Here is a 26,269-nt window from a genome sequence, read left to right as displayed (position 1 = left end):
AAAGGCTACATTTATCTGGAGCCACGTCAAAACCTCCATCGATAATGTGGGAAATCTTTGGATGGACCAATGGCAACAAGAGATGATGAACATCAAGGAACATCAAGGGTTGTTCTGAAGGTGATCAAGCAACAGATCGGCCTCCAGGCCAAGCAGTGGGTGCGCCTAAAGCGAGGCCTCTACAAGGACGATATGGCGCAGGGTAGACTAAGTCGATCTGGCCCAAAATCAAGTTCATCTGAGACTCCAAAGCCAAACAATATATTCTACAAGAATGAGCAGTGCTTTGAGGACAACAGCCACAAAAACTGACGATGGGCTAGAGGCCCACCCATGGCCCTGGGTGCAGAGGCTCACTCAGAGGGCGCTCAAGGGCTTTCCACTCCCTCAGACGGCGTAAAGCCCACCTTAGCCAGGCTAGAGGGCTTCCTTTTCTGGCTGGGATACAAGGGGGATCCCTTAAGCGTCTATTTTTACAGGATTTTAAAGCCCTATTGTATATCCTTCCCTCCAAAAAGGGCTGTTGTTCATTCGTTGGGCTTTAATTAAGGCGCTCTCGATTAATGACAGAACACGGCCAATGCCATTTCAATGGGTATTCGAATACGAATACGAAACCATGCATCTGCATCTGCATCTGAATCGGAATCGGAATCTGTGCAATCGAGTGCATCCGGCAGCAGATGTTGTGCGGTTGTCGCTGAAAATGTTTGTCCGGAGTGTGTACGGATTCAGTGTACGGATAATGCCCGCATACACGCCTCGGATCGAATCCGGATCGCCACCCGCCAAACAATGCCATAAATAAACCAAACGAAACGAAACCAAATTTGCGAAATTAATTAAATCGACAGGCAAAAGTAACGTGTGCGCTTTGGTTCAACGCTTTGAGGGCGGCCAGTTTAACAAACCAAATAATACAGGATGCCACACGATGCCACACACTTCACTGCCCTCCTGGGGAACCGCACCGCAAATGTCTGTGAAACACAATTGAAACGGCGACAACAGGCCTCAAAGCCTTTGACTGTGGCGATCCAAAGGCGAGTGGAGAGAGACAGAGAGGTCTTACAGCTAGGCACAGAAAGAGAAGCCGCAGACGAGGGCTTTTCTCCCACAGGAAGAGAGATTAACAGACTTGGATTTGAAGCATCTACCGTGCTAGCCGGGCATTTTATTCATAAATACTAGAAAACAATGACCAGAGATCAACACTCAAAAAGTGCAACGCTGGCTCCTGGTCATCCTTCTCTGCGGCAATTCCATTTGCTTGAGAACTCCATTCTCCTTCGAGGGCGGCAGGATTCCCAGTAGTTCCAAGACCTCCGCAGGACTCAGGGTGCTCGATGGCATCTGCTTCTTGCTGTTCCTCCGGAGTCTGACAGCCACCTGCTGCTGGAGGTATTCGGTTCTCAGGCCCGCGTAGACAACAGCCTTGATCAGGAGGTTGCGCAGCGCCGTGGCGTTTTCGAGCTTGCAGGTTTGCTTTCTCGTCAATGTGCCCCCGGCGGCCACAGGGTTGGCGCGCTTCACCAGGGCGTCGTAAAGCGCTGCAAAGATGCATTGGAGATTGAATTGATCCCTGGAAATGTGTGTAGTGTCTTACGTTTAATTTTTTCACCGTCTGCGGGGTTCTCCTTAAGGACTGCCGCGACATTCACGGCAGCCGTGTACAGTACAGGGTCCGATTCCAGCCCATCTGTTAAGATGTCCATCGGCGATGCTGGCGAGCTCTGGGCCTTTGCTATGAGGTTCATCTGGAACCACAAATACCACAAATAAACAAGGGAATATCCTCAACAAAGGGAATCCTGGACAAGCTTACCTGCGCCACTCGCAGACTCTCCAGCTCGATCCTCATTTCCTTCATCGACTCTGGGGCACTTTTTGCTTTCATTTTCGCCAAGTTTTCCTCCACGTTCAACTCTGCGCGTTCCAGCTGGTTCTCTACTATCGAAACATATCGATACCAGTGTTGCAAAGCTGAAATTTCGACCAGTGCTGGGAAAATCCATCCACGCGATGGCCAATAAAAAGTTCTTGTTTCGCTGGAACGATCACCAGCGCTCGGTGATCGGAATGTTCGAGAGTCTGCGGCTGCCGAGGTTCGCCGCCGAGGGCCAGTCCCTGAAGGCCTACAAGGTGGTTCTGTCCGCCTGCAGTCCCTACTTTGCCGCCCTGCTCGGGGGCCAGGACGACAGGCATCCGATCTTCGTGCTGAAGGAACGAGGCGAGGTCAACGTCTCGCAGGACCAGCTGGACTCGTTTCTCAAGGCGGCAGAATCGCTGCAGATCAGCGGCCTGTCCGAGCCGCAGTTCACGGTTCTGCCAGAGCCGGGAAAGCGCGCTCGCCGGCACTCCTCCGGATCGGGCGGGGATTCGAAAAACGCAGCCCGGGGAAGGGTGAGTACTGCAAAAGGAAGCAAACCCCTCCTCTAACCTCCATCTCGACCCCCGGCAGGTGACCGCGAGAGCTCCGAAGCCATCATCAATGTGAAAATGCAGCCGCAGAGCCCGGGCGTAGCTCCCGGAGAAGCCGCTGGAGCCGTGCCACTGGCAGGCGATCCCAGGGACCACAGCGGGAGCCCCTCCACTCGCCACTCGTCACTCGCCACTCGCCATTCGGTCTGAGTGGCGAAGCAGTCTACGAGTGCCGTCAGTGTGGCAAGAAGTATCGCCGTCTGCTCTATCTGAGGTGCCACGAGAAAACCGAGTGCGGTAACAAGGAGCCGGCCCATCAGTGCCCCTATTGTGTGCCCAAGTCGAGGCAGATGGGCGGCAACCTGCGGCTGCACATGTTGCGGCATCAGCACACCCTGCCCCAGCTGCCCCTAAAGTAGAGCGAAATGTGGTTTCAAATCAATAAAGTCCCCTTATCACTGGGGCCTCTGGCATATCCTTCCTATATTCGAGGCTCTAGGCCCTAGGACAGGACATCAGTGGCATTGATTTGCATTTGCACAGCACATTAAGGATTCACACTTGCCAGCCACCATCCATCGAGCACAGACACACAGCCTCCACGCACATAAATAATCGATGGGCGAAAGCTGCGGGCGGCCTTCCGCCTCTTCCTGCTCGACTCAATCGGCAATTAATGCCACTCAGATGTGTCTGGGCTAAGATATGGAAACATATGCCAAAGAATCGCCCGCTCGCTCTCATTAATAATCGGGCAAATCGTTCATACATCACTCATACGTCATGTGGGCTCAGGCCGTTCATCAAAGAACGTCTTGTCTTGGCGGGGGGGGGGCCCTGTGCGTGACGGGCTGTCTAATCTTTGCGGCCTTGTTTGCGGTATCAATCACAATGTTCAAGCGGGATGTTCAAGCGGGATTATGTGGGTGGATAGAAAGGGTTCAGACAACCCCCAAGGCCCCTCCAAATCTCTGAGTATTTAGGAGCTTATTAATACAGAATAGACTGAGGGGAAACACAAGGGGGAAAATCCTAGTCACTAGTCGTTAAATGTCAACAGATTGTAGTCGGCCTGTCCTGGTCTAGAAAATTATATTCCCATGTCCAAGAAACCGGCGCCCATACCGAAAACCCAGCCCCGTGCCCCGGGCCCCAGGGGACAGGACACGAAGGCCAACAATGATCTGTTCCTGAAGGAGGTCTTCAATGCCACCAACAAATGCCGGGGCCTGCACGGCTGTCCGGCGCTCACCATCAACAATGATCTCAACAAAATCGCCCAGGAATGGGCCAATGTATGTCCTCCACCAAGAACGCTCCCCCCTCTCATCCTCTCTCCCTCACGCCCTCTGCCCCTCCAGCATTTGCGCGACAAGAACGTGATGGAGCATCGGCCCAATCCCAAGTACGGCGAGAACATCTTCCTCTCGGGCGGCATGGATGTGTCCGGCGATCTGCCCGTGGACATGTGGTACCGCGAGATCAACGCCTACAACTTCGACAAGGCGGAGTTCACGCCCACCTCGGGCCACTTCACGCAGCTGATTTGGAAGGCCAGCAAGGAGATGGGCTCGGGCGTGGCCCGCAAGTGAGTGCCAGTGCCCAGAGATGGCCCAAAACTAAAGTCTTGCCTTTCCCCAGAGCGGACAGAACTTGGGTGGTCTGCAACTACAATCCTCCGGGCAATGTGGTCGGTCAATTCCGGGACAATGTGCCCAAGAAATTAAAGGACTGAAAGGGAACCAAGTGGCAGGAAGTGGGCAATGGGAGGAGCTATACTTTGGTCGAGTCTCTTAGGAAATACAAAACCAGGACAGGAGTCGATCGAAGCTTTATTCGTTTTTTTCGGGGATTTCTTTGGGGATTTCTTCGGTGCTTTGAAGGACCCATTTTCAAGGGCAAGAACTCTGCATCGATGCTGGTTTATCCTCTAGAATGCCCACCACAAGAGCTACAGACTACCTTCTGTTCAGAGTCCTTTTCCCACAGGTCACAGGTCCTTGAATTCCCAGAATTGTGGCCCATCTTCCCGGTCCCCCCCCAATCTGCTGTGGCACTTTCCCCCCCCCATGTCCTGTGGCTTGGTGTGGGGTGGCCGTCTGTTTCCGTATATTTTTTTAGAATTTTTTCTACGAATTTTCCGCGTCACATTTTCATAAAATGTCCTCCTCTTCTTTCCACTCCGCTATTTTTTTAATTTTTTCTTTACTTTTCTTTACGTTTCTCTCTCTGATGAGAATTTCACGTCACACATCATTAATTTGAAATTTTTGTCATAAATATCCTGCGAGGCGGACGGCGCCCGGCGGACGGCGAACATGGCGCCCGGCAGCGGGTGGTCGGGTCAGGCAGGTGTCAAGGGTAAATTATGGCAGCAGCAGGTGTCCCTCCCACCCCGACATGTCAGCCTCTGATGGACTGTCTGTCAGCTGAGCGTGGAAATTAAAAGGCAACATTTGTTCGCCTTTTTTTTGGGGCTGGCGATTGAAATTTGTTACTTAATTGGGGTGCCTACTGTCTGGCGGTCGGCATTCATTGGTTTTCTATATATGGCGGATCCACTTCTCGTCCTTCCCTCCCTCTGGCTCCCCGCCAACCAACTCCTGATGCCTCTGATAACTTTGACTGTGAAAATCTCCGCTTAATCTGGTTAATTCCCGTACCCTGATTCGCACCTTATTAAAGCAGACACACGCCGCCAGTAGGCGATAACTTTAAACCGCCGTAGACGTAGTCGTAGTCGTAGTCCCAGCCGTAACCGTAACCGTTAACCCAATAAACCACTTTTAGGAGCGACAACAGAAGGGCAAACGACTGTTGCCTGTTCCCTGTTCTGCACCGTCAACAAGTGACATCAAAACCAGCGCAAATACCCATAGATACACACACACACTCTCGCACACACACACTCTCACGCACACACTCGCTGTGTGGCACGTCAAAGTTGGCCTGGCATCGTGCCACTGGAATTTCCGTTGGCCACATCACCTTCCTTCACACACAACAGCAAAAAGGAGTGCAAAATACCATCAGGCCAGGAACGAGCGCGAAAAAAATATGTATAAACATATAGAAAAAACCAGCGGAAAGCACACGAAGCAGGCAATGAATTTTTAAAGACAATTTGCTGGATTTTTCTGCAAGTTTTTTAAAAGCAAAGGAGAGGCCAGTGGGGCAGGGATGTGGCTTGCTTGGGGCAGGACTTTGTTTGGCGATGAACGTGACGCTCCTGCAGATTACAGCCTTGACACTCGTTCAGAAAGTCGGCCATAAGGAAAGTCCCTCTGGGGTACGAGTACTCCGTGGAACAGGTCCCGACAGGACCTTAGAGAAAGCGAATTAACTGTTTCAAGGGTGTACCAAAAGTGGGGGTTTTTGGATAGATATCTTCAGGAATAAAAGGGGGGATATAATTATTATTAATTTTATTATTTTAATTATTATTATTATAATCATTATTATAATTATTATTAATATTGTAATTATTATTATAATAATATATATTATTATTAGTATAATAAAAATTATTATTTTAATCATTATTATAATAATTATTATTTCCATTATTATTTTAATTGTTGGAATGGAATAATGGAAATTATTATTTTAATTATTATTTCCATTATTATTTTAATCATTATTATAATTATTGATATAATTCTAGTTTTTATTATAATTATTATAATAATTATTATTATAATTATTAATATTTTTATAATTATTATTATTTTTATAATTATTATTTTTTTTATAATTATTATTATATTGTCCTTTTCTTTGGATTTTCTGTTATCAAAATCGAGAAAGAAAACTTTGTCGAAGTGGGAGAAACACTCGTTCCTAAAAGATACTTTTTTGGACAGATTAAAATATAATTTTTTGCATAATAATAGAGCTCAAGGAAGTACGACTCATAGACTCTAAATTCCGCCAATTTGTTTACCACAATATTTAATGGTATGATGCCTGGTAGATACCACAGACATTATAAGCCTTTTAAAAACATAAAAGTTTCGGCATTCCTTTCAACAAAAATGCAAATAAATTCCATGAATCCATCGACCTCAAACGAATGTGTGTTCCATTGAAGAGTTCTTTGTTTCCGGTGCTGTGACAGCGTTCATTGTTCCACCTGGCACCTTGTGGAGTGGCACGAAACGGTTAAATGCATTCAGCTGTCAAAAAAAGCCGCATACAAAAGTTCAATTTAATTACCACAAAGAAAGCGTGGCAACAAAGACAAGGATGCAGTGGCAGGGCGGCAGCTCCAACTCCAATGAATCGTCCCGCGACTGCCAATGAGTTTTACAATGTAATTAAGCTGACTGAAAAACTTCCCTCCCCTTTTTTTTTTTTGTTGCCCGTTCCAGGGGGCAAACGAGGTCACCAGGCAGCGGGGGAAGCCCAGAAGTCGAATGGCGGCAGGCAGCGGAGGGGAGTGGAGGGGCAGTTGGAAAGCTTTCTGCGTTATGCATTGTAATTTGCGTGTAATTTTCAAGGCGTTGGGAGAAACGTGAAAATGCTTCTGCATCACGAGCAGAGCAACAACAACAACAACAAGAGCAATAATTGCAACTGCAACAACAACAAAAAAGAGAGGGATTCTGTGAAGGGAAGCCGCCGAAGCTGTAGATACTCTAAGGATTCGATAGACGCCAGAGATATGGGATATGTAGACATCAAGAAGTGAGGAAAATATGGTGGGTAGTGCTAGATTATTCTATGACTTACTCGCTCTCTCTAGCAGTAAGCCGAACGGAGAGTGAGCGGGCTAAAAAACCGAAAATTTTGGATTTTAAGCCGTAAAAATGTCCATACCTGCTTAAGAGTAAGCTGAGACGGCCCCCAATGAATCGATTCTGTGGCCTGTTCAAGCCCAAACATTATATACCGATACGATCTCTAGGTTTCCCACTTATCCCCAGCCTTAGGCAGATATTTTTAGCACTGAAAGACTATTGACTGGGCATTAGATAGACTTCTCTCTCTCTTCTCTCTAGAGTTCCTCCCTTTGTTCTCTTCAAAAATCGTTATACCCTTTGAAAAAGGGCCAACAACACCGCTTGGCAGCTGCTTTAAGGCAAAAGTCTCATTTATTTTAATGTGTCGACGCTGACGACGTGCAAATGTCTGCCAGTTTTCGCAGCAGCAGGTTTTTCCCTTCAGTTTTCGCCCTCCCCCCACCCTTGCTCCAAATTGCTTGCAGATGCAACTGCAATTGTTTGTCTGTATGCGTGTGGGTTTCTGTATCTGTGTGTGCTTCTGTGCGTGTGTGCGTTGTAATTATTAAGCTGACATTGCAGCTGCTGCTCTGGGGCTCTGCTGCTGCTCTGCTGCTGATGATAGTCCCGTTGGTATGCGCAGGGCTGCATAACCGATTAAGAAAAGGTATTACAAAAAATTCACATGAATAAAAGGAGCTACAGAGAGCCCAGAGCCCCGAAATTGTGGTAATATCTTAAGGAAAAATTTGTATAAAAATTCATTAAAAATATCTCCTGCAGAAGTTTCGATCGTTAAAGAGGATTTTTGTAAAGAAAACACTTTAATTTTTGTTTTCCCGATCTCGAACCTGCTTTCCCTTAATTATAGACCCCTTCTCGCCATGCAATCCATCCCCATCCCTGGCTCTGTGGCGCCCTGTCATTCGCTCTGTCATTCTGTGTGGGTCAAACCTCACTCCGCCCCCCGACCCCGCCCCCGCACGTGGCAGACAGCGTCCATAACAATGCCAATTTTAATGGTCATTACAATAAAGCTCATAGCCATAAAAAATGCACAGCAACATCGAAAACATCGCCAACAAGGGCGCCAACGGGGCGGGCATGGGCGGCGGAGGGGGAGGGGGAGGCCGGGGATATCATGAGCATTTATTGGGCTTATGGGTCGTATTAATAATATTCATCTGGGCGGCACGGCACGGCTCGGCACGCGCTCCCCACATCCTAGAATAAAATGCAAATGAATTAAATTTCAATTTTGCAACACAAGGCGGCGATGCAGAAAAAATATACTACACCCAATTTGTATGAATATTTGTTGTAGTTTTTTGTCACCAATTTTTATTTCGAGCAGTTAATGGCCTTTTGGTGTGTGGTACAAATGTTTTTGGCTGTCAGGGGAAGGGGGAGGGGTCTTTATTTATTCAAGTGTTATTTACATTCAAGTGCAATGAAATCCTGTAATCAAAGCTTTATTTATGCATTTTGGGGGTAATTTTAGGCAGGAGGGCAGCCATGGCCAGGTCACAGGTGCAGTTCAAGAGATTTAGGGGGTATTGGGAGTGCCACAAGTGTTTCCTCAGTCAACAGTTCCCACAAGGGTCCAAGGGACCGACGGGGAAGCCCTCACAGGCATGAGGAACGACTCCTGGACTCCTCCAGGTACGGATTATATCCAGAGCGATGGGTTTTCTCTGCCAGATATAGGCTTTGCTGCTGTTTTGGGTTCCACGATGGGGTCCAGATATGTATATCCACCAGCCAGTCTTCGCTCTGGGCTCCAGTTCTATGGCCTTTACATTGCTCCCTAGTATGAGGGGGGAGCTCTACAGGATCATAGCTACATATATCATTGTGGCAAAGCTCCAAAGCCTGCTTTCGAAACAGCTTTAACCGCAACACCTGTCCGCCAATGTTTTTGAATGCAGATCCCATTCTATTGCAAAAATCCTTGGGCTGAAATCCGCCACACATGGATCTCCTGGCTCCGCCTTCACCGGAACAGAGGTTTGTAGGCGGACCTTCTCAAAGGATAGCGGGAGACCTTCCTTAAGGGGATCTACTTGTTCTGAAAATAGACCAAAAGACGGGGAAGTAGCTGCCAGAAGTAGTAGAAATAAGAGTAGGAGTAGTAGAAATATTGAAAAAGTTTTGCTTAAACGTGATTATTGGGAAAGTGGCTTCGAGAGTAATGGGAGGTTTTAAAGGGCTTAATATAGGCCTTTAAAGTGAAGTATTACGAATATTCCTTCAATTTTTACTAGCATTATCGAGTCGTTACTAGCATTAAGTCCCGGTTTCTTCTATCTGTAGAGAAATTCCATATATGTAGTTCCATAGCTTCCATAGCTTCCATTCCATAACTTCAAAATCTTCTGCATAACAACCCAAAGAGCTGAAATCCCTGGCAAAATACAGTCAAATCCCCCTCGTAACTACTTAAGGGCCCCACCCGAAAGACGCCACAGCAATTACATGTCCGAGTATATCACGCATACGCAGTGATGGCCATGGCACAATAAAGGGGCGCATAAATTATGCACAAAAGTAGCCGCGAAAAGTTTATCTTCAGCTTCCATTTGGCTGTTGATTTTTCATAGAAGAATTATGGCCCCAGCCGCAGTGGCGGGCCGTGGACCAGCGGGAGAGTCCAACTAAATGGCTTCCTGTGGGTTCCTGCGGCCCCCGCCACCCACCGATGCGGCCACCCACCGATGCCGCTGCCGCTGCTGTGCAAGACATATAAATATATTTTGCAAATTGTAATTTAAAACATTTTGGAGCGCAGCCAAGTAATAATTTGTGCCATGGCTGCACTTCTCCGGCTGCATCTTGTCCGTGGATTCCGTATTCCGTACTTCGTATTCCGTATTTTGAATTGTGAAATGGCGGAATTGATGCGCTCGACTGCACTGAGCTCCCTCCCTGGGGGGGGACTAGGGCTCATCCGGACAGGCAAAGGAGGTGCTTCATCCGAGGGCTCCATCCGTGGAAGCCAAAGCCGTGGCATTGTTATCGTATCCATTCCACCCTCCCTCCTCCTTTTTTCGTTTTCCATTTTCGCTTTTTCTATTTCCCATTTGGTGGCATATCAATGCGACTCCTTGAGAATAGCATTTTATTGCTTCAAACAACATGGAAAGTCAAGTGTTGCAGTCTAGCGCAATTATTCTGGCCCTCCGATCTGATCTGCCGCCGCAGGGGGTATTTTTTTCACCTCCTCCCCCCCCCCCCCCCCCCTCGGCTTCGGTTCGGCGCAATAAATTCTATTAAAATGCAATTTGAAGGCTCTGTGATTTTAAATAATGCCAAGCGGCAGGAGCCCTCGGGCATCCTCCTTTTGTTATCCTTGGAGCTGCTTGGCAATCGCTTGGGTTTCCCTTTTGCCACCGATTGAGATTTATGCAACATCCTGGAGGTCCTGCTGCCCCTCCTGTTGTTATTCCAAGTATTTATGGTTGGCCCCGAGAGTCCTTAGCTAATTGGGTTGTCAATTTCAAGCGGATAAGTCGCATCCTCTGGCATTAGGAGTAACCCATATATGAAGCCAAAAGAAAAGTCCCACTGAAAATTTGGCCAAAAGAAATGGCAATTTAATTAATGCTCGAGGGGGGAGGGGGGCGTGGAAAGGCAGCGAAAGATTAAAATAGTTGAAATGTCATTAGCACCAAAGGGCGGACCGCAGGAGCAGGCACTGGGCCAAAGGATCATCTGGGTGGGGGGACGGAGAGAGTGAGAGAGACGGGGAGAATGGTCATCGTGTTGACCACACAATTGTGTGGTCACGTGATGACTTTTTGGCGCTGCTCTTGTGGTCATAATTTCACAGCCACAAAAAGAGTAGAAGAGGAATAGTAGAACCCAAAGAGGAGGCGGGAAGGGAAGGAAGGACGGAAGGAAGGCAGGAAGAAGGCAATTCAAGGAAGCACTCTCTCTCCCTCTCTCTCTGCAACGCCTCCTCCAGGGACTATCTCGGTGCTTTTTGTTTGCTCTTTAAGTTCCTGTTAAAAATTCATTAGGAGTTTTAATTAAAATTCCCCCTGTGCACCGGCAGAGGAGCGCCACTCCAACACTTAGCGTTCGCTCACATCGCCAATGTCTCCACAAGAGAAAAACTAAAAGAAAAACTGCCTTTTGTGCACAGAAGTTTGTTTTTTTTTTTGGCAAGGCATCGCCTTTTCCGACTCATAATTCTAACAGACAAAAAAAAATCAACAAAAAAATAGAAGAAGTGGAAAGAAATGAAATGCGAGATTTGAAAGATGAAAATTTGTATACTCTTTCAGTGATCATTGTTTTTATGAGAGATCTACGATTTACAGAACAAATAAAATCATAAAATATATATAAAGAAATATAAAAAAACATTTAATTATTATATTATACGAATTTGATTAATAATAATAATAATAATATAATATAATATAAAATAATATTCTATTATTATTAATAATTTTATTATTAAATTTTATTTATATGAAAATTATATTTAACTATTTTATTTTTAATTATTATTTATATTAAAATCATATAATAAATACATATTCAATTTATATTATTAAATATTATATTATATTATATTATTTATTATTTTATTTTATTATATAATATAATATAATAAAATAATAAATATTATCATTAAATATGTATATCTACCAATAACAATTAATTTTCATTATTATTTTTAAAAAAATGTGCAAATGGTAGATGGTATCTTCCTTCCACATAATTATGGCCTCCCAAATTGTATTAAATATCCCAAAAATATCACTATTCATTTTAGCAGTCCCTTCCTGATCATTTCCATGCCCAAATTTCAAAGGACACTCCTAAATATATGGCAAACCTTCAGCCCATTTCGAAATACCCTGCGGCAGGGCACACTGAGAGACAAAAACCTCGACGACAGCCTCCATATGTGACTCCGCCGGGACTGTGGAGGCGCTGATGCCGCTGGCACTTTACATGCCTGACTACGTGTCCTTTTAATATCCTGTACACTGGCGGCGGCGCTTCAAAACTTCCGCTGGCAAATAAATAAAAATGTCCTGGTAAGCACCAAATGAAAAACATGTTTTTTTATGCGGAAATATCAGCGTGTTTGTGGAAGTTTTGGCAGGTTTTTTAGAGCTCTACAAATAATAATTTGTGGGCTTGTTGTTTAGTTAATTTTACATTTGTTTTAATTGTTTAATCCGTCTAATTGGTATTGGTTTTAAAGGCACTTTTGTTTGTTAAATAAATACTAAAAAAAGGGGATATGTGTTTTCTATGTGCTGTTTATATATTTGGTGAAAAGAAAGGCCGAAAAAGGTTTAAAAAAAATGTTTAAAAATTGCCAAAAAATAAACAAACATTCGAAGATTGATAACTAATGATTTTATAAGCTAAATAGATTTTTTAATATGCAGGGCAGCACTTGAATAACCTAAACCAGGCCATGCCCAGATATGAGCCCAGAACTGGGAATCGGAGATGTTCACCCTTAAGAAATAATTCTGATAAATTAGATATGGGCGGAGGAGAGCAAACAGACACTTGAAATAGTGCGGAAAAGTATCCCCAATCCCCGAAATAAATCCCAAAGAAATTGTAGTGCCTATAATTTATAAATTGAAATATTTCAATTACCTAAAAACTAATTTATAGATCCCTAATCACCCAATCACCGCCACGCATTGTCATCTATCAATCACCAATCACCATTTAAATATTTACACGGCCGTATTTGGTGAATTTCGCAATAAAATGCTGGTTAATTCTCCAGCGAATGCGACATTCCGGCCTCGATTCTTGTCGGTCTGACTTCTGGCATCTACTATAATGCGCTGCTATAATCATAATTAGTTTTGCATAATTTGAACCCGCCAGTGGGGCGACCAGCAATGGCATTCCAGTGTGTGCGCTCGCCCCCGAACAATATTCAATTACAAACATTGCTGAATGCTCTAAACATTTCGAGTGTCTGGCTGGAAATTAATTTGTTTGTGTAACTGGGAAAACTAACACTACTATTCGTCAGTCCTTGGTCCTTGGACAGAAGCAGGGGCAGCAGGAGCGGGGGCAAGGGCAGGAGCAGGGGCAGGAGCAGGGCAGCAGGAGCAGGAGCAGGAGGAGGGGCAGGAGCAGGAGGAGCAGGAGGAGGTGTGCAAACAAATTGCGTACGTGTACGTGTACGTGTACGTGTGTCCTTTTGGTCCTTTGGTAATTGTAATGCGAGCAAATAAACGAGCGAGTCCAACACGAATATTCATACAACAATGGAACAAACAGCTGGAGTGGAAGCTGGACAGGACCCACCAAGGACATGGCCAAACACAGATGTGGCTGCAGCTGCAGATGGAGTGAAAGGCAAATGCCAGAACAGGACACGACAAATGCCTGATGTGGGTGGCCGCCCCCTCCTACCGCCCGCCCCCTTTATAATTCCAGCAAACAGCAGCACAAATTTTTTTAATTTCAATTCCCATTTTTTGTCGGTTTCTTTTGCTGAAACAAGTTGTGTTACAAATTTGAATTTATGTGTGTCCTGCCAACACCTGCCAACAGTATCCTGCGGTGGTCAGGCCCCCCTCCTCCCCCCCACCACCCAACTCCTGTGCTCCCGTGCTCCCAAGTTTCCCAAGCGTCGATCGTATAAAGTTTGCCCGAACATTACCTACATATGACATTTTAAAGTGTTGCCCTGTCTGGGAGTCGGGAGCCAGGAGCCCTTGCCTGGGGAATTGCCTGATTGGGGGCGGAGAAAATGCTGCTAAAATTGAATTCACAAAGTTATGAATAGTTAATATACGAAGGATATACGGGGGAGGAGCACACACGACAAGGGAATAGGGAGGGGCTATGAGAATGAGATTTAGCTAAGCAAAAACTTTTGTCGCATAGTTTAATGTTTAAATGGGAATTGTTGTATGCTACTTGTTTATTAATAATCCAAAAACCATTTCAATCGCAGCAAATTAATAAATAAATTTTATTAAAACCCCAACTAAAACAAAGCCAACGGCTTTTAGGCCCCCCTACAATGCCATGTCCTGCTGTTGGGTCAGATCCAAGCAGAATCCAGGCAGGCCATGACCCCAATCGATCCACTCCATTGTCCCAGCATCGAGTGAATTATTAATCAACAATGGAAAAGCGCACAACAATGCAAGTGCCATCCCCGAACCCATGTCCTGGCGTCCGAGTGGGCTACCTGGGCTCCTGTCAATACAATCCACGTGTGTGGCCCAGAGAGTACCCGAGTATCCGAGTATTTTTCATTAGAGAAATTTTTGTTAATTACATGAGACGAAGGCGGCCAGCGGGCAGGCAGCTGCATGTCCATAAAGTGTCCATTTCAATTCGCTTTTCTTTTTATACACGATGCTCAAAAAGGGTATAAGGGGTATATTCGTGTTCGTGGTCAATACCCAAAGGGCAAAGGGCAAACAGCATACAAAAATGGATAAATACTCGCACCAAAAACCACTTAAAACACAGTGGAAACTCACTTTATCCATCTTCAGGGATCGATTCCCCGATTTGTACTCTCTTCCTGGTACAGTGTGCGCCATCGGGTATAAATGTAGAGCCGCGGCCCTTTCTTTGGGCGAGACCTTTGCCCTTTCAATCGCTGTTGCTGGTCTTCGATTGCGATTCGGTTTCGGTTTCGCTTTTGTTTTCCGTTTTTACTCCGGCATCGGCATCTCTGACCTATAAATCATCTAATGGCCAGGACGGGACACGACAGGACAGGTTTGGTTTCGATTTGGCAGGGGTATGGATGGCTTTACGGAGTGGCGATGCATCCTCTAACCCAGCCCACCTCCTACCTCCCACATCGCATGTGTCAATATTTGTGCGAAATGCGGCCGCAGTCTCGTCGACACAAACACACTCCATCACCCGCATCCACAGCCCCCATCCACAGCCCCCATCCACAGCCCCATCCACATCCACATCCACAGTCGGTTTCGGTTTTTGTGGGATTTTAGTTTGTTTTGTTTCCGTTTCGTTTTTCCGAATTCCTCTGCAGCTTTTCCAATATTTTCCCTCCCTCAGAGATAGCGAGCGGCTGTACGCTTTTAGTTGTTTAAATTTAAGTCCTATAGACCAAAAAAAAAGAAAGGAAAGCAGAACAAAGCACCAAAAGTCACATTCGAATTTAGTTGGGTTCCCTTTTTGGCCAGAGTTTGAATATTTTAACTATTTTCTGAAGCTGCAGTCGGAGTCGAACAGATGGACATCTGTTTTGCAGTTCATTTGTCATGGAATTGAATTTCTTGGGGCTTCCCATCCCGCCACTTGTGGTGTCTGCCGCACAGCGTATGAGCAACTTATTTGCCATCTGTCATGGCTGGCCTGAGAAATGAAATGAAATCAAATGCAGTCGAGTGAGAAATTGGGAAGAATAGTTGCGGAATAAGTTCCCCTCTCTCTCTCTCTCTCTCTCTCTCTCTCTCTGCAGGAGACTTCTTAATGGAGACAAGTCGAACACATCTTTGGGGAGGTTTAAAGTGGTCGAATAATAATTTTGAAAGGGTTTTCCATCGAGATTAGGTGGAGAAAGGTGGGAATATTAATGGCTTATCCATTAAATTGGTTTATAAAAATATTAGTTATATGATTGGATGCCATTTTCTCGAACATATTCGTCATATCGAATCACGACAAGAAATATATATGGCAGATCTCCTTTGTTTTTGGTTTTGGTATGGGTATATATTAGACATAGGGCTAAAAATTAAATGCAAGAATCAGTTGGTCCCCCTTAATGGTATTATTTAGTTATCAAATCGAATACGCTGCACCATGGTGAAAATAGTTATATTAATGCGCTGTAATGTTGTATTGGATAAAACATCCCCTTTTTTCACTTACCCATATTCTTTCTCTTCTTATCTAATATTCTCGATTCAGAAGATTCTGACGAAGAGGGACACCGCACGCGACTTCGAAGTTACGAAAAAACCGCACCGAAACCGCAGACGAAACGCGCAATACGATTTCCAATAAGAGCGCACACATTTTAGGCATATTAATTTCAGGTGAGGCAGGGGGCGGAAGTTCGTGTAAACACACTAAGCAAGAGAGAGTCAGATCAGCACCATTGGGTGCGCCTCACCCTGTCATGAACTTCACTTGGAATGAGAGCGCTCGTTCCTTTTTGATTCTCTTCTTCACTGCCTCCCACGACTCACCAGTAATGGGAGTGGGAAAGGGACAAGACTTGACGAATTTTTCGGTAAGTTTACAAACACACACACACACACACACACATTGCTGGAACTCACGCGATGAAAGGAAAAAAAAGCGAGACAACGAAAAAATTAAACATTTTAGATATTTACACATGAACAAAAAGGATTTATGCCAAATAATAATTTTTCTATATACATATGTATATGTAAATATTAGATGAAACACATATACATGTACACATATACACATATGTATTACAGATTGATGCAATTTTCCTTCGACGAGCTGCATTTGTGCCGCCATTTTGCCTTTTTCTTCGCCTCCGCTCTTGGCAAACACACATTTTCTTGCATTAAAACATTTTTTTGCATTTATTTTTAATAAATTGCACTAAACTTCACTTCACACACCTGCTCGACATTTTTCCCGTTGGTTTTTTCTCCATTTTCCCGATTTTCAGGGAATAAAACGCGGAGCTACTTGCCAACGCCCGCTTGGGCCGGCTAAAAAAATTTGAGCGAGAGCAACGCAAGTCCGCTCATTATTTGATCTCCTGCTTCTCTTCCTATTTGCTCTCTCTCCCACGCACTATTCCGGTACTTTTGCGAAAACGAAACGAAAAAATGGGAATCAATGGAAAGACAACTAATTTTTGCTTTTACACATGAAAAAAATGTATGCCAATTAATTCATATGTTTTCTCCATATAATATATATGAAACACATTTGCATATGTATACATATGTATATTACACTTTGCTACACTTTTCCTTCGTTGTGGTGCATTTGTGTCGCCATTTTGCCTTGTTTTGCCCCCTCCCTTGACCAAACACATTATTTTGCACCAAAAAACACATTTTCTTGCACTAAAACACTTGTTTTTTACACCAAACTTCACTACACTCCCGCGCGACATTTTACTTGATGGGTTTTTCACCATTTTCCGGGTTTTCACGGATTTGAACGCGGAGCGGACTTGCAAACGCCCGCTTGGCCCGGTGAAAAAATTTGAGTGAAAGCGACGCAAAGACGTTCATTCTATGCTCTCCTGCTGCTCTTCCTATTTGCCCTCTCTCGCATGCTCTCACGAGTGCTTTTGCTTATGCTCATCTTTACTCCTTGTCTTTATCTTCTGCTACTGAAAAGAGAGATCAATTAATTTAATTAAACTAAGTATTTTCACAAAGAGAGATCAATTAATATAGTTTAACTAAGTAATTTCACCTTGCGATGCACCTACACCGCGCACTGTAACTCTCTCACCAGTCTCTGCTTCTCACTCCCACACTCTTTTGATCTCTCTTTGCAGTAGCAGAGGAAAACGACAAGGAGCATGATGAAATTACACAAGGTAGTCATTTGGCCATTTGTTCATCTCTCGCTCACCGAACATGGCTTCAAAGCACTCTCAGTAGCGCTGAGCGTGAAATAAACTCGAGAGAGAGTTGGCGGACCGACCACCTTGCATAATTTCTTTATGAGCAGAAATACCCGAGAGAGCGTGGGTGAGAGAGCAAATAGGAAGAGGAGTAGAAGATCAAAGAATGAACGCATTTGCACCGTTCTCACTCCAATTTTTTCAGCCGGCCGAAGCGGGCGTTTGCAAGTCAGCTCCGCGTTTTATTCCCTGAAAATCGGGAAAATTATGAAAAATCCAACGGGTAAAATGTCGCGCGCGAGTTGAGTGAAGTTTGGTGTAAAAAACAAGTGTTTTAGTGCAAGAAAATGTGTTTTAACGGAGAAAAATGTGTGTGGTCAAGGGCGGTGGCCAAAAAAGGCAAAATGGCGAAAAAAATGCAGATCCACAAAGGAAAAGTGCAGCAATGTGTGAAATATGTGTATTCTTTTGATGTATACCTACATAAACATATAATTTTCGCGAATATCATTTTTTTCATGCGTAAAAAAAATAAAAATTGTGTTAAATATCCGTTTTTTCCCGCATTCTTCGTTTCATTTTTCGTTTTCGCAAAAGTACCGGAATTGTGCGTGGCAGAGAGAGCAAATAGGAAGAGGAGCAGGAGATCAAAGAATGAGCGGACTTGCGTTGCTCTCACTCAAACTTTTTCAGCCGGCCCAAGCGGGCGTTGGCAAGTCAGCTCCGTGTTTTATTCAATGAAAATCGGAAAAATGGTGAAAATCCATCGGGTAAAATGTCGAGCAGGTGTGTTAAGTGAAGTTTAGTGCAATTTATTAAAAATAAGTGCAAGAAAATTGTTTTAATGCAAGAAAATGTGTGTTTGCCAAGAGCGGAGGCGAAGAAAAGGGCAAAATGGCGGCACAAATGCAGCTCGTCGAAGGAAAAGTGCATCAATCTGTAATATATGTATGTATATGTGTTTCATCTAATATTTACATATACATATGTATATAGAAAAATTATTATTTGGCATAAATAAATTTTTTTCATGTGTAAATATCTAAAATGTTTAATTATTTCGTTGTCTCGCTTTTTTTCGTTTGATCGCGTGAGTTCCAGCAATCTGTGTGTGTGTGCGTGTTTGTAAACTTACCGAAAAATTCGTCAAGTCTTGTCCCTTTCCCACTCCCATTACTGGAGAGTAGTATTGGGAGGCAGTGAAGAAGAGAATCAAAAAGGAACGAGCGCTCTCATTCCAAGTGAAGTTCATGAGAGGGTGAGGCGCACCCAATGGTGCTGATCTGACTCTCTCTTGCTTAGTGTGTTTACACGAACTTCCGCCCTCGCCTCACCTGAAATTAATATGCCTAAAATGTGTTCGCTCTTATGGGAAATCGTTTTGCGCGTTTTGTTTGCGGTTTCGGTGCGGTTTTTTCGTAACTTCGAAGTCGTCGTGCGGTGTCCCTCCTCAGAATCTTCTGAATCGAGAATACGAGAAAAGAAGAGAAAGAATATGGGTAAGTGAGCAAAGAGACGAGAGAAATTATATTATATTATATTATATTACACCACCCAAGTGAAAATGATCGATAAATAAATTTAGTTTATTACGTTTAAAGCTTATATTTCGGGCTTATGTACATATATTTGAATGCAAAAATTAAGTACCTCTAAAAATATTCCAAAATTGTTGGTTAATAATCTCAAAACGATCTTTGGTGTGGACAAGCGGGCTTATGAAGTTTTTAGGATATTTTTGAAGATCTTTTGAAGAATATAGGATATATTTGGGCATTCAATTCGAGTTTATTTAAATTCGTTCTACTTTTAAAAATATTTCTAAGGACATGGTGGTAAGAACCTTTGGTAGTACCTCAGGGCTTCTCCTCTGACCCGAACGAATATCCATCTGCAAAAAAATCGTGCAACCCTCTATAGGCAGTGGCAACACTTTGGCGACAATTAAAAGGCAAATCTGCAATTGTTTAAACTTTAAACCCCGTGACCACAAGCCGTGACAATGGATGGGATGGAGCCGGATCCGGAACACAGGGAAAATGGCACAGCACAAGCCGCAAAAAGGCAGTGGCAGAGGCAGAGGCAGAAAAATCTGAGAGCATTTCAGCCGCAAGCTGCGGCAAGTCCCAAAATAGTCATAAATTTCTAGCGTTTTTAACAAGAAACAGATGGGAAATGGAAAATGGGAAAAATGCAGAAGGCAGAAGTAAAAAAAAAATGGTGAAAAGCAAAGCGAAAATAAATATCTGGAGAATACTCGGACGCCCAAGGAGTTTGCTTTAATTTACTTTTTGTTCTGGTCTTTGGTGCCGCCTTCGACATCTTCCACTAATGACACTTTAAGGACACAACTCCAGTCCGAAAAGTGCATCCAATTAGGCCGGAATGTAAATCAAAGTTCAGCCTGATATGTGAATTGTTAAGGGCCATCGAAAGGGGCCATAAGTGTGGGCCAAAATATATATTGTTTTTAATATGGCTGTCTGCGGCATGCCCCATGGCATCCACCATGCTGAAGCGCGAACATTAAGTGGCAGGCAATGTGGCGTTGTCGTCTTTGGCTGCACAAGAAGTGCGGTTCAGGCAGGAAGTCAATCCAGGGCAATGCCTTTGTGGGCGGGACATAAAAACAGGAAGAGAAAAACTCAATCAAATGCTGCAGATCGAATGGGGAATACCCTAAAGGAGGGAGAGACTCGGAAGCCTCTCCTATTCCAGGACACACGGCAAAGCTGGTTGGTGTCTCCTTGAGGTAGGGTGCTGCCCCGTCATCAGCTTCCAACGAGACGACGCACGTAGCCGGCAGCCGGGAACCGGCAACCGGAAATCCACACACTCTAAAAACTAAACACAAGGGGGTGGCGGGGGCGAAGAGGGGGGGGGGGGAGCGAAACAGCAGTACGAGCATTAAGCACGTCGGCAACATAAATATTTTAATTTTGCTAAAAATTTGTGCTGAAAAGTCGCTTTTTTGCATTAGCAAGAGACTCCCTCGGCATACACGTACACAAGCACACACACACAGAAGCGCACGCACACACTGACACAGCATAAACTAAACAAAATGGCGTCGACGAAAGGATGCGCTACGTAACGGAGATGCTCGTCGCAGGCCGCCGTTTGTTATGCCCTACCAAAGGGTATAGATCCTGCTTTGATGTGAAAAAAACCCCAAAAAAAAAATAAAAAGGATCGTTGGAAAAACCCATCCATTGAGGGATGACCTCAACAAAGTTTCAATTGTGGCTGTCCTTTAGCTTCCTTTGGATGAAAGGGTATATAAAACTTCGACCAAAAGCTGGCCTTATACCCCGTTGTTGTTACTGCGGTGTTGGCGTTGGTCCTGTTGGTGCTGCTGCTTGTATCCTGGGCCTTGGCCGGGCCTGTAATGATAAGCGCTGTTAGTGTTTTACTTTAATAGGCAAAATTATGTTGCCACACACACACACAGACACACACACACACGCACAGATGCACAGACAAACACACACAAAAGACTTTGACTCAAACACGGCTCAAAGGCATAAATTATTGCGGTTAACTGGCTTGGCTGCCGCCGTAGAATGAAGCACGGAAAACGTTGTCAGAGCCGGAGTCGGAGTCGGAGCCTCCCCAGCCGGATGGCTTCCCCCCCCTCTCTTGTGGGCCAAATGAAAATAGTGCTGGCCTGGCCTACATGCTGGCACATAGTTATTGTTTTCTATTGAGTTGGTCGGCTCCCCGCCCCGCTGGCCCTGCCTGTGACATAATAAGCCAAATAACAAGGAAGTGCCGCATATAATTTCACAGTTTTTCTGTGGGCCAAAAACCAAAACCAAAGTTTGTTAAGATTTATGTAAAGAGTTTCGCTTGGAAAGCGATTTCTAGGCAATTCCGTTTTAACTTTCATGATTAATGGCTCCATTTCGGGGTGGGGAGGGTATCCACAGATCCACAGATTTCTGTGCAAGTTTCTGCAAGAAATTCAATTTTCGGGCAATAATTAAAATTGTTAAATAATTTCGAAAGTTAACTAGGCTCTTAAGCGGTGCTTCTAGTGGCTTGATTTATGGGGATGAGTGGAGGGGGGGGGACACTACCAACTCTTTAAAGTTGTTCTAGCCATAAATCCTTAACAAATCTTCAATTAAATTCCTTCCTTCTGTGGTTTTTTTTGCCAAAAAATGTTCTTTGTGCACTTTTTCCATTAACAAATTTGTATTCCCAACTGTTTGACCCCTGCCATCAGCTTAATTAAATGCTTAGGAGATTGCTTAGTAAATACCTTGAATTAATACCGAAATTCATGCTGGAGTGGCCTCCAGGTGACCTTCTCCGGAGGTGGATTACAGCCTCTTGCGGTTTATTGGGCAAAATGCATTCGAATGCCAAAACCCTAATGAAAAACCCTGCAAATATTTGCAGCTTCTTGAAATTTGGTAAACATTTTCGGGTTTTCTGTTAATTGAATTCAGGTCGGCCTCCAAGTTTGTTTGTTCTTCATATTTGTGGGTGGCTCGAGCCAAGGAAAGGGCAAACATGGGTGGCCAAATGATGGGTTGATTGTGTCACCAATTACGACAAGGCCGGCCATCGAAAAGGCGAAAATGACTTGAAAAAAGGCCCATTGGGGTTTGGAAAAGGTTTTCTGGGCGGGAGATATGTCTAAAGTGCTCCGAATGAAAGACGAATAATGACCATGCGGTGATTAATGGCCAACAAAGCGACGTCGAATTGGTTTATTTTTAAAATAAATACAATATACAGCATTTATTGGAAAATTAATGAAGATACCTTCCAGATGGTCCTTTGAGGATATAGAATATATTATTAAATATTTTCTTACACCTCCTAAAGGTCTTTTGAATCTTCTCCAAAAAAACCCATAGAGTCCACTGCATTGACCATCAGGACACTACACCTTATAGAAAGCGCTCAAGACCAAAAAACTAAGTGTTTTTCCTTCTACCAACCCCCAACCCCAAAGGAATACCCCCTCGATCCCCCTAGTAGCACAATTTATACCTAGAGCCAAGCTTTTTCCTCAACAAAACAAAGTTTGTGAAATTCCCAGCTAATTTTTTCCATCAAATCAATTTCACAGACACGCCCCATTAGAGGCGTAAGGCATACCAAAAGTATTCAGTAGATGGTTGGGCCTAGAAACGATATCTACGGGTAATATGGTCTAATATCTTCGGACATCGCCTTCTCCTGTCTCGATGATGCTTTTAACGAGTTCCCTGCTGATCCTAGCCCTCCTCAGAGGGGCTACGGCCTACTGCTGCCTGGCGGTGTTCGACCGATACGACGGTTTAAATTTGTGCGGAGACTACAGCCGCCCCACCCCCTACTGCGCGTACGGCAAGTGCAATATTTTCGGTTGCAACTGCGACGGGGGGTGTAGAGAGGATCCGAGAAGAAACGCAAGAAAACCAAGAAAACAAAAAAAACGAAAAAACCTAAAGGTTCGATTCAATGTGCGTGAAGGCAAGTGATCCAACTCCTTTTTGGCTAATAAAGGCTTAAGTATTTGTCAGGGGAATATTTTCTTTATTTTAAAGTTAGTTCCTGAAAATAAAACACAAATTTCTAACTTGTTCCAAGGTTTTCCTACAACGAATGAAAGTTTTTTGGGCAATTTCCAGCTAGTTTTTTGCAACAAATCAATTTCACAGATACGCCGCATTAGAGGCGTAAGGCATACCAAAAGTATCTAGTAGATGGATGGGCTTAGAAACGATATGTACGGGTAATTTGGTCTAATACCCTCGGACATCGCCCTCTCCTGTCTCGATGATGCTTTTAACGAGTTCCCTGCTGATCCTAGCCCTCCTCAGAGGGGCTACGGCCTATTGCTGCCTGGCGGAGTTCGTCCGATACGACGGATTACGTTTGTGCGAAGACTACAGCCGCCCCACCCCCTACTGTGCGTACGGCAAGTGCAATATTTTCGGTTGCAACTGCGACGGGGGGTGTAGAGACAAAAACAAGCCCAATCCCGTGCCGGGCTTGTACCAGGAGGATCAGAGAAGAAACGCAAGAAAACCAAGAAAACCAAAAAAACGAAAAAACCTGAAGAATCGATTCAATGTGCGTGAAGGCAAGTGATCCAACTCCTTTTTGGCTAATAAAGTCTCAAGTATTTGTCAGGGGAACATTTGCTTTATTTTAGGGTTACTTCGTGAAAATAAAACACAAATTTCTACCTTAGCCCAAGGTTTTCCTACAACGAATGAAAGGTTTTTTGGGCCATTTCCAGCTAGTATTTTGAAACAAATCAATTTCACAGACACAGCACTTTAGGAGCTTGGCTAAAAGGCATATCAAAAGGGATAAATACCCGAACCATATCCAGTAGGAGGAAGGAAAGGCGGTGTAGCCATCGAGGACTGACTGTGGGCGGTAAACAAGGCTCTACAACGTATCGCTAGCCCTTAAAAACAATCAAAAATCTACTATATTCAGGGGAATTGTGGGTAGAACAAGTCGTGTGCCCGATTTCTAGCCTCTTCCTGGTGCAGTGTGCGCCATCGGGTGGGGTATCGGCCTGGGCCTTTAATGCTTTGATTTAAAAACCGGAAATTAATCGCGATATTTGGCATTTTTCATTAAAAAACTAATTGCTCATTGGCTCAGAGTCTCCATAAATTATTCATGACATTTTTAATGGGACACTAAATTATGGAAAAAGCCTGAAATAAAATCAAATCAACGAAAATCGCTCTCCACCAGCGGAACGAAAAAACGACACGAGATGTCTGGCCGAATGGCTTGACAAATGTTTAGATTGAATACAAAATATTTGTAGATACCAGAGGATGGGGGGCTGCACTCGGAATGGCACTGCATACGAGTACGTCTGGCGAAAGGATTGTAGCAGAGTCCTGGGCTCATCTCAGCCCCCCCTCCGTCTGGCTGTGTGCTCTCCAAGTCAAGTGTCTGGGGCTGTCTATCAAGCGAGTGATTGACATGTGCGGGGCGTGTCAATAAACCGACCGAGTCAAGGGCCGCAAAATTGCAAAAAAAGCAACTCAAAAATGCCAGGCAATCGACATTGAATGGTGGAATGGAGCACCGAAGGAAGATCGAAATTTCAGGCCAGGGAGGGCCTTTAACGGGGAGGTGTTTAGGGATATTCTAGAGCGGGACACACCACGATTTATGGGAGAGAAGGACCTACTCCTACCGCTCTTTCAAGTATACAAAGCACAAAGATATATTCCATCGTTTCCCATAGTATTTAGACCCAAAAAGTCCCATAAAATCTTAATTTTGTTTCGCTTTCCCACTTTTCTGGTTGCGTATACGCCATGTTGATTTGAACTCTGTTTTTGCCCCAGAATTTCCCGCCGTCTCTCTGATATTTATGATCCTGCAGCATTAATGAAGCATAACCGAAAGTGGGGGGCCCAAAAATGCAAATGCAAATGCAAATTAAAGGCCATACGAATTTATGTTGTGGCAAAGGCAATTAATTAATGGCCGCCACTTGGCGATGGATCCGTGGGACAGGTCGCGTATGTAATTTAAAATTAATTTGCACCCCCCAAGGGGGGATCCACCCCATGCAATCGCTGTGCCACATTGCGTGAGTGCCGGCATGGAACCTTGAAAAGCATTTAAAATTCCAGCCACCTCTTTTGTATTTTGACACGAATTTTTAATTGTTTTCACCCACAGAGAGAGGGGAAGAGAGAGAGAGTGGGGGGAGGCGGCAGAGAAAGTGGCACATTCGCATTGCACTCTGGGGTTTTCTGAAATAACTAAATATCGCATTTGTTGGGGTTTTTGTTGGGGTTCAAGTGGGTCTCGTTTCATTTGTATGGCTGCCACGGCACCGCCACCGCCCCCACCGCCACCGCCACCACAGGTGTCCCACATTTCGATGACTCTTTGAGCTCTCTTTGGGGGCAAAACGCATTACCCGAGCCCAGTCTCATCTTCAATACAGCCCCCTCCCCCCTCCCCCTGATTTATCTCCTGGACTCTAAAGTGGGGCATGGGGTGGGGCGGGGCGGGGCATAAATTGAATTATGGCTCATAAAATGGTCAAGTCGTAAGCGTAAATTATAGTCAATAAAATTGTACATTAATTGCAGAAGCATTTTCTGAAATATAGCTCTTCTTTAAGGGTGGTTTTTATCCTCAAAAGTTGCTCTTTTATTTTTTAATTTTCTATTGATTTTTTAAATAATTTTTAATAATTTTTCTGGGCTTGAAAAACTCTATTAAAAGCCCTAAGACAAAAGCTAAGCCCTAAAACGTAGCCTATAATGTCTCTCTCTCTCTCCCCCTCTACCTGTCTCCTTTTCAACCCATCTCTGGGGGAACAACAAAAAAAAAACCCCTAGAGGCAAACCATTTCCAATTGCATAAATATTTAAATAAATCTATCAGACAAATGAAAGCTCTTGTAAATATTTGTAGTCTGCTGTCGTAGACCGAAACACACACACGCACACACACACACAATCAATTGGCAGCTGAAATCACACACCCACACAGATAAAGACATAAGCCCAACCACACACACACACACACACACACACACACACACACACAGAGGCGCCCACACACAACGGTG

The 26,269-nt window shown here is 44.4% G+C and overlaps 3 protein-coding genes across 3 annotated transcripts; 2 read left to right on the top strand and 1 right to left on the bottom strand.

The window, feature by feature from the left end:
* Positions 1-1,143: 1,143 nt before the first annotated feature.
* On the bottom strand, positions 1,144-1,772 carry LOC6902931 (uncharacterized). Its single transcript, XM_033380088.1, has 2 exons — positions 1,607-1,772; positions 1,144-1,550 (listed from the first exon to the last, which is right to left on the bottom strand). The coding sequence occupies exons 1-2, from the start codon at positions 1,755-1,757 to the stop codon at positions 1,216-1,218; spliced, it is 486 nt and encodes a 161-aa protein (XP_033235979.1). The 5' UTR covers positions 1,758-1,772; the 3' UTR covers positions 1,144-1,215.
* A 250-nt stretch (positions 1,773-2,022) lies between these two features.
* Positions 2,023-2,454, top strand: LOC6902930 (longitudinals lacking protein, isoforms H/M/V-like). Its single transcript, XM_033379840.1, has one exon. The coding sequence runs from the start codon at positions 2,023-2,025 to the stop codon at positions 2,437-2,439; it is 417 nt and encodes a 138-aa protein (XP_033235731.1). The 3' UTR covers positions 2,440-2,454.
* Positions 2,455-3,457: 1,003 nt separating this feature from the next.
* On the top strand, positions 3,458-4,250 carry LOC4816841 (Golgi-associated plant pathogenesis-related protein 1). The gene is made up of 3 exons (XM_001356595.4): positions 3,458-3,716; positions 3,783-4,009; positions 4,063-4,250. Exons 1-3 carry the CDS (start codon positions 3,522-3,524, stop codon positions 4,154-4,156), a joined length of 516 nt encoding a protein of 171 aa, XP_001356631.2. The 5' UTR covers positions 3,458-3,521; the 3' UTR covers positions 4,157-4,250.
* The last annotated feature ends 22,019 nt before the right edge of the window (positions 4,251-26,269 follow it).

Source organism: Drosophila pseudoobscura, chromosome 4, assembly GCF_009870125.1.
Source record: "Drosophila pseudoobscura strain MV-25-SWS-2005 chromosome 4, UCI_Dpse_MV25, whole genome shotgun sequence".
Lineage (NCBI taxonomy): Eukaryota > Metazoa > Arthropoda > Insecta > Diptera > Drosophilidae > Drosophila > Drosophila pseudoobscura.
Note: the sequence above shows the minus strand (reverse complement) of the source record. Positions and strands in the feature narration are given on the sequence as shown.

Coding starts and splice junctions, on each gene's coding strand:
- LOC6902931 (XM_033380088.1), bottom strand. CDS start 1,757: ATGAACCTCATAGCAAAGGCCCAGAGCTCGCCAGCATCGCCGATGGAC. Junction 1,551..1,606: donor AGACGGTGAAAAAATTAAAC/GTAAGACACTAC, acceptor GCATCTTTGCAG/CGCTTTACGACGCCCTGGTG.
- LOC4816841 (XM_001356595.4), top strand. CDS start 3,522: ATGTCCAAGAAACCGGCGCCCATACCGAAAACCCAGCCCCGTGCCCCG. Junction 3,717..3,782: donor TCGCCCAGGAATGGGCCAAT/GTATGTCCTCCA, acceptor CTGCCCCTCCAG/CATTTGCGCGACAAGAACGT. Junction 4,010..4,062: donor GGCTCGGGCGTGGCCCGCAA/GTGAGTGCCAGT, acceptor GCCTTTCCCCAG/AGCGGACAGAACTTGGGTGG.
- LOC6902930 (XM_033379840.1), top strand. CDS start 2,023: ATGGCCAATAAAAAGTTCTTGTTTCGCTGGAACGATCACCAGCGCTCG.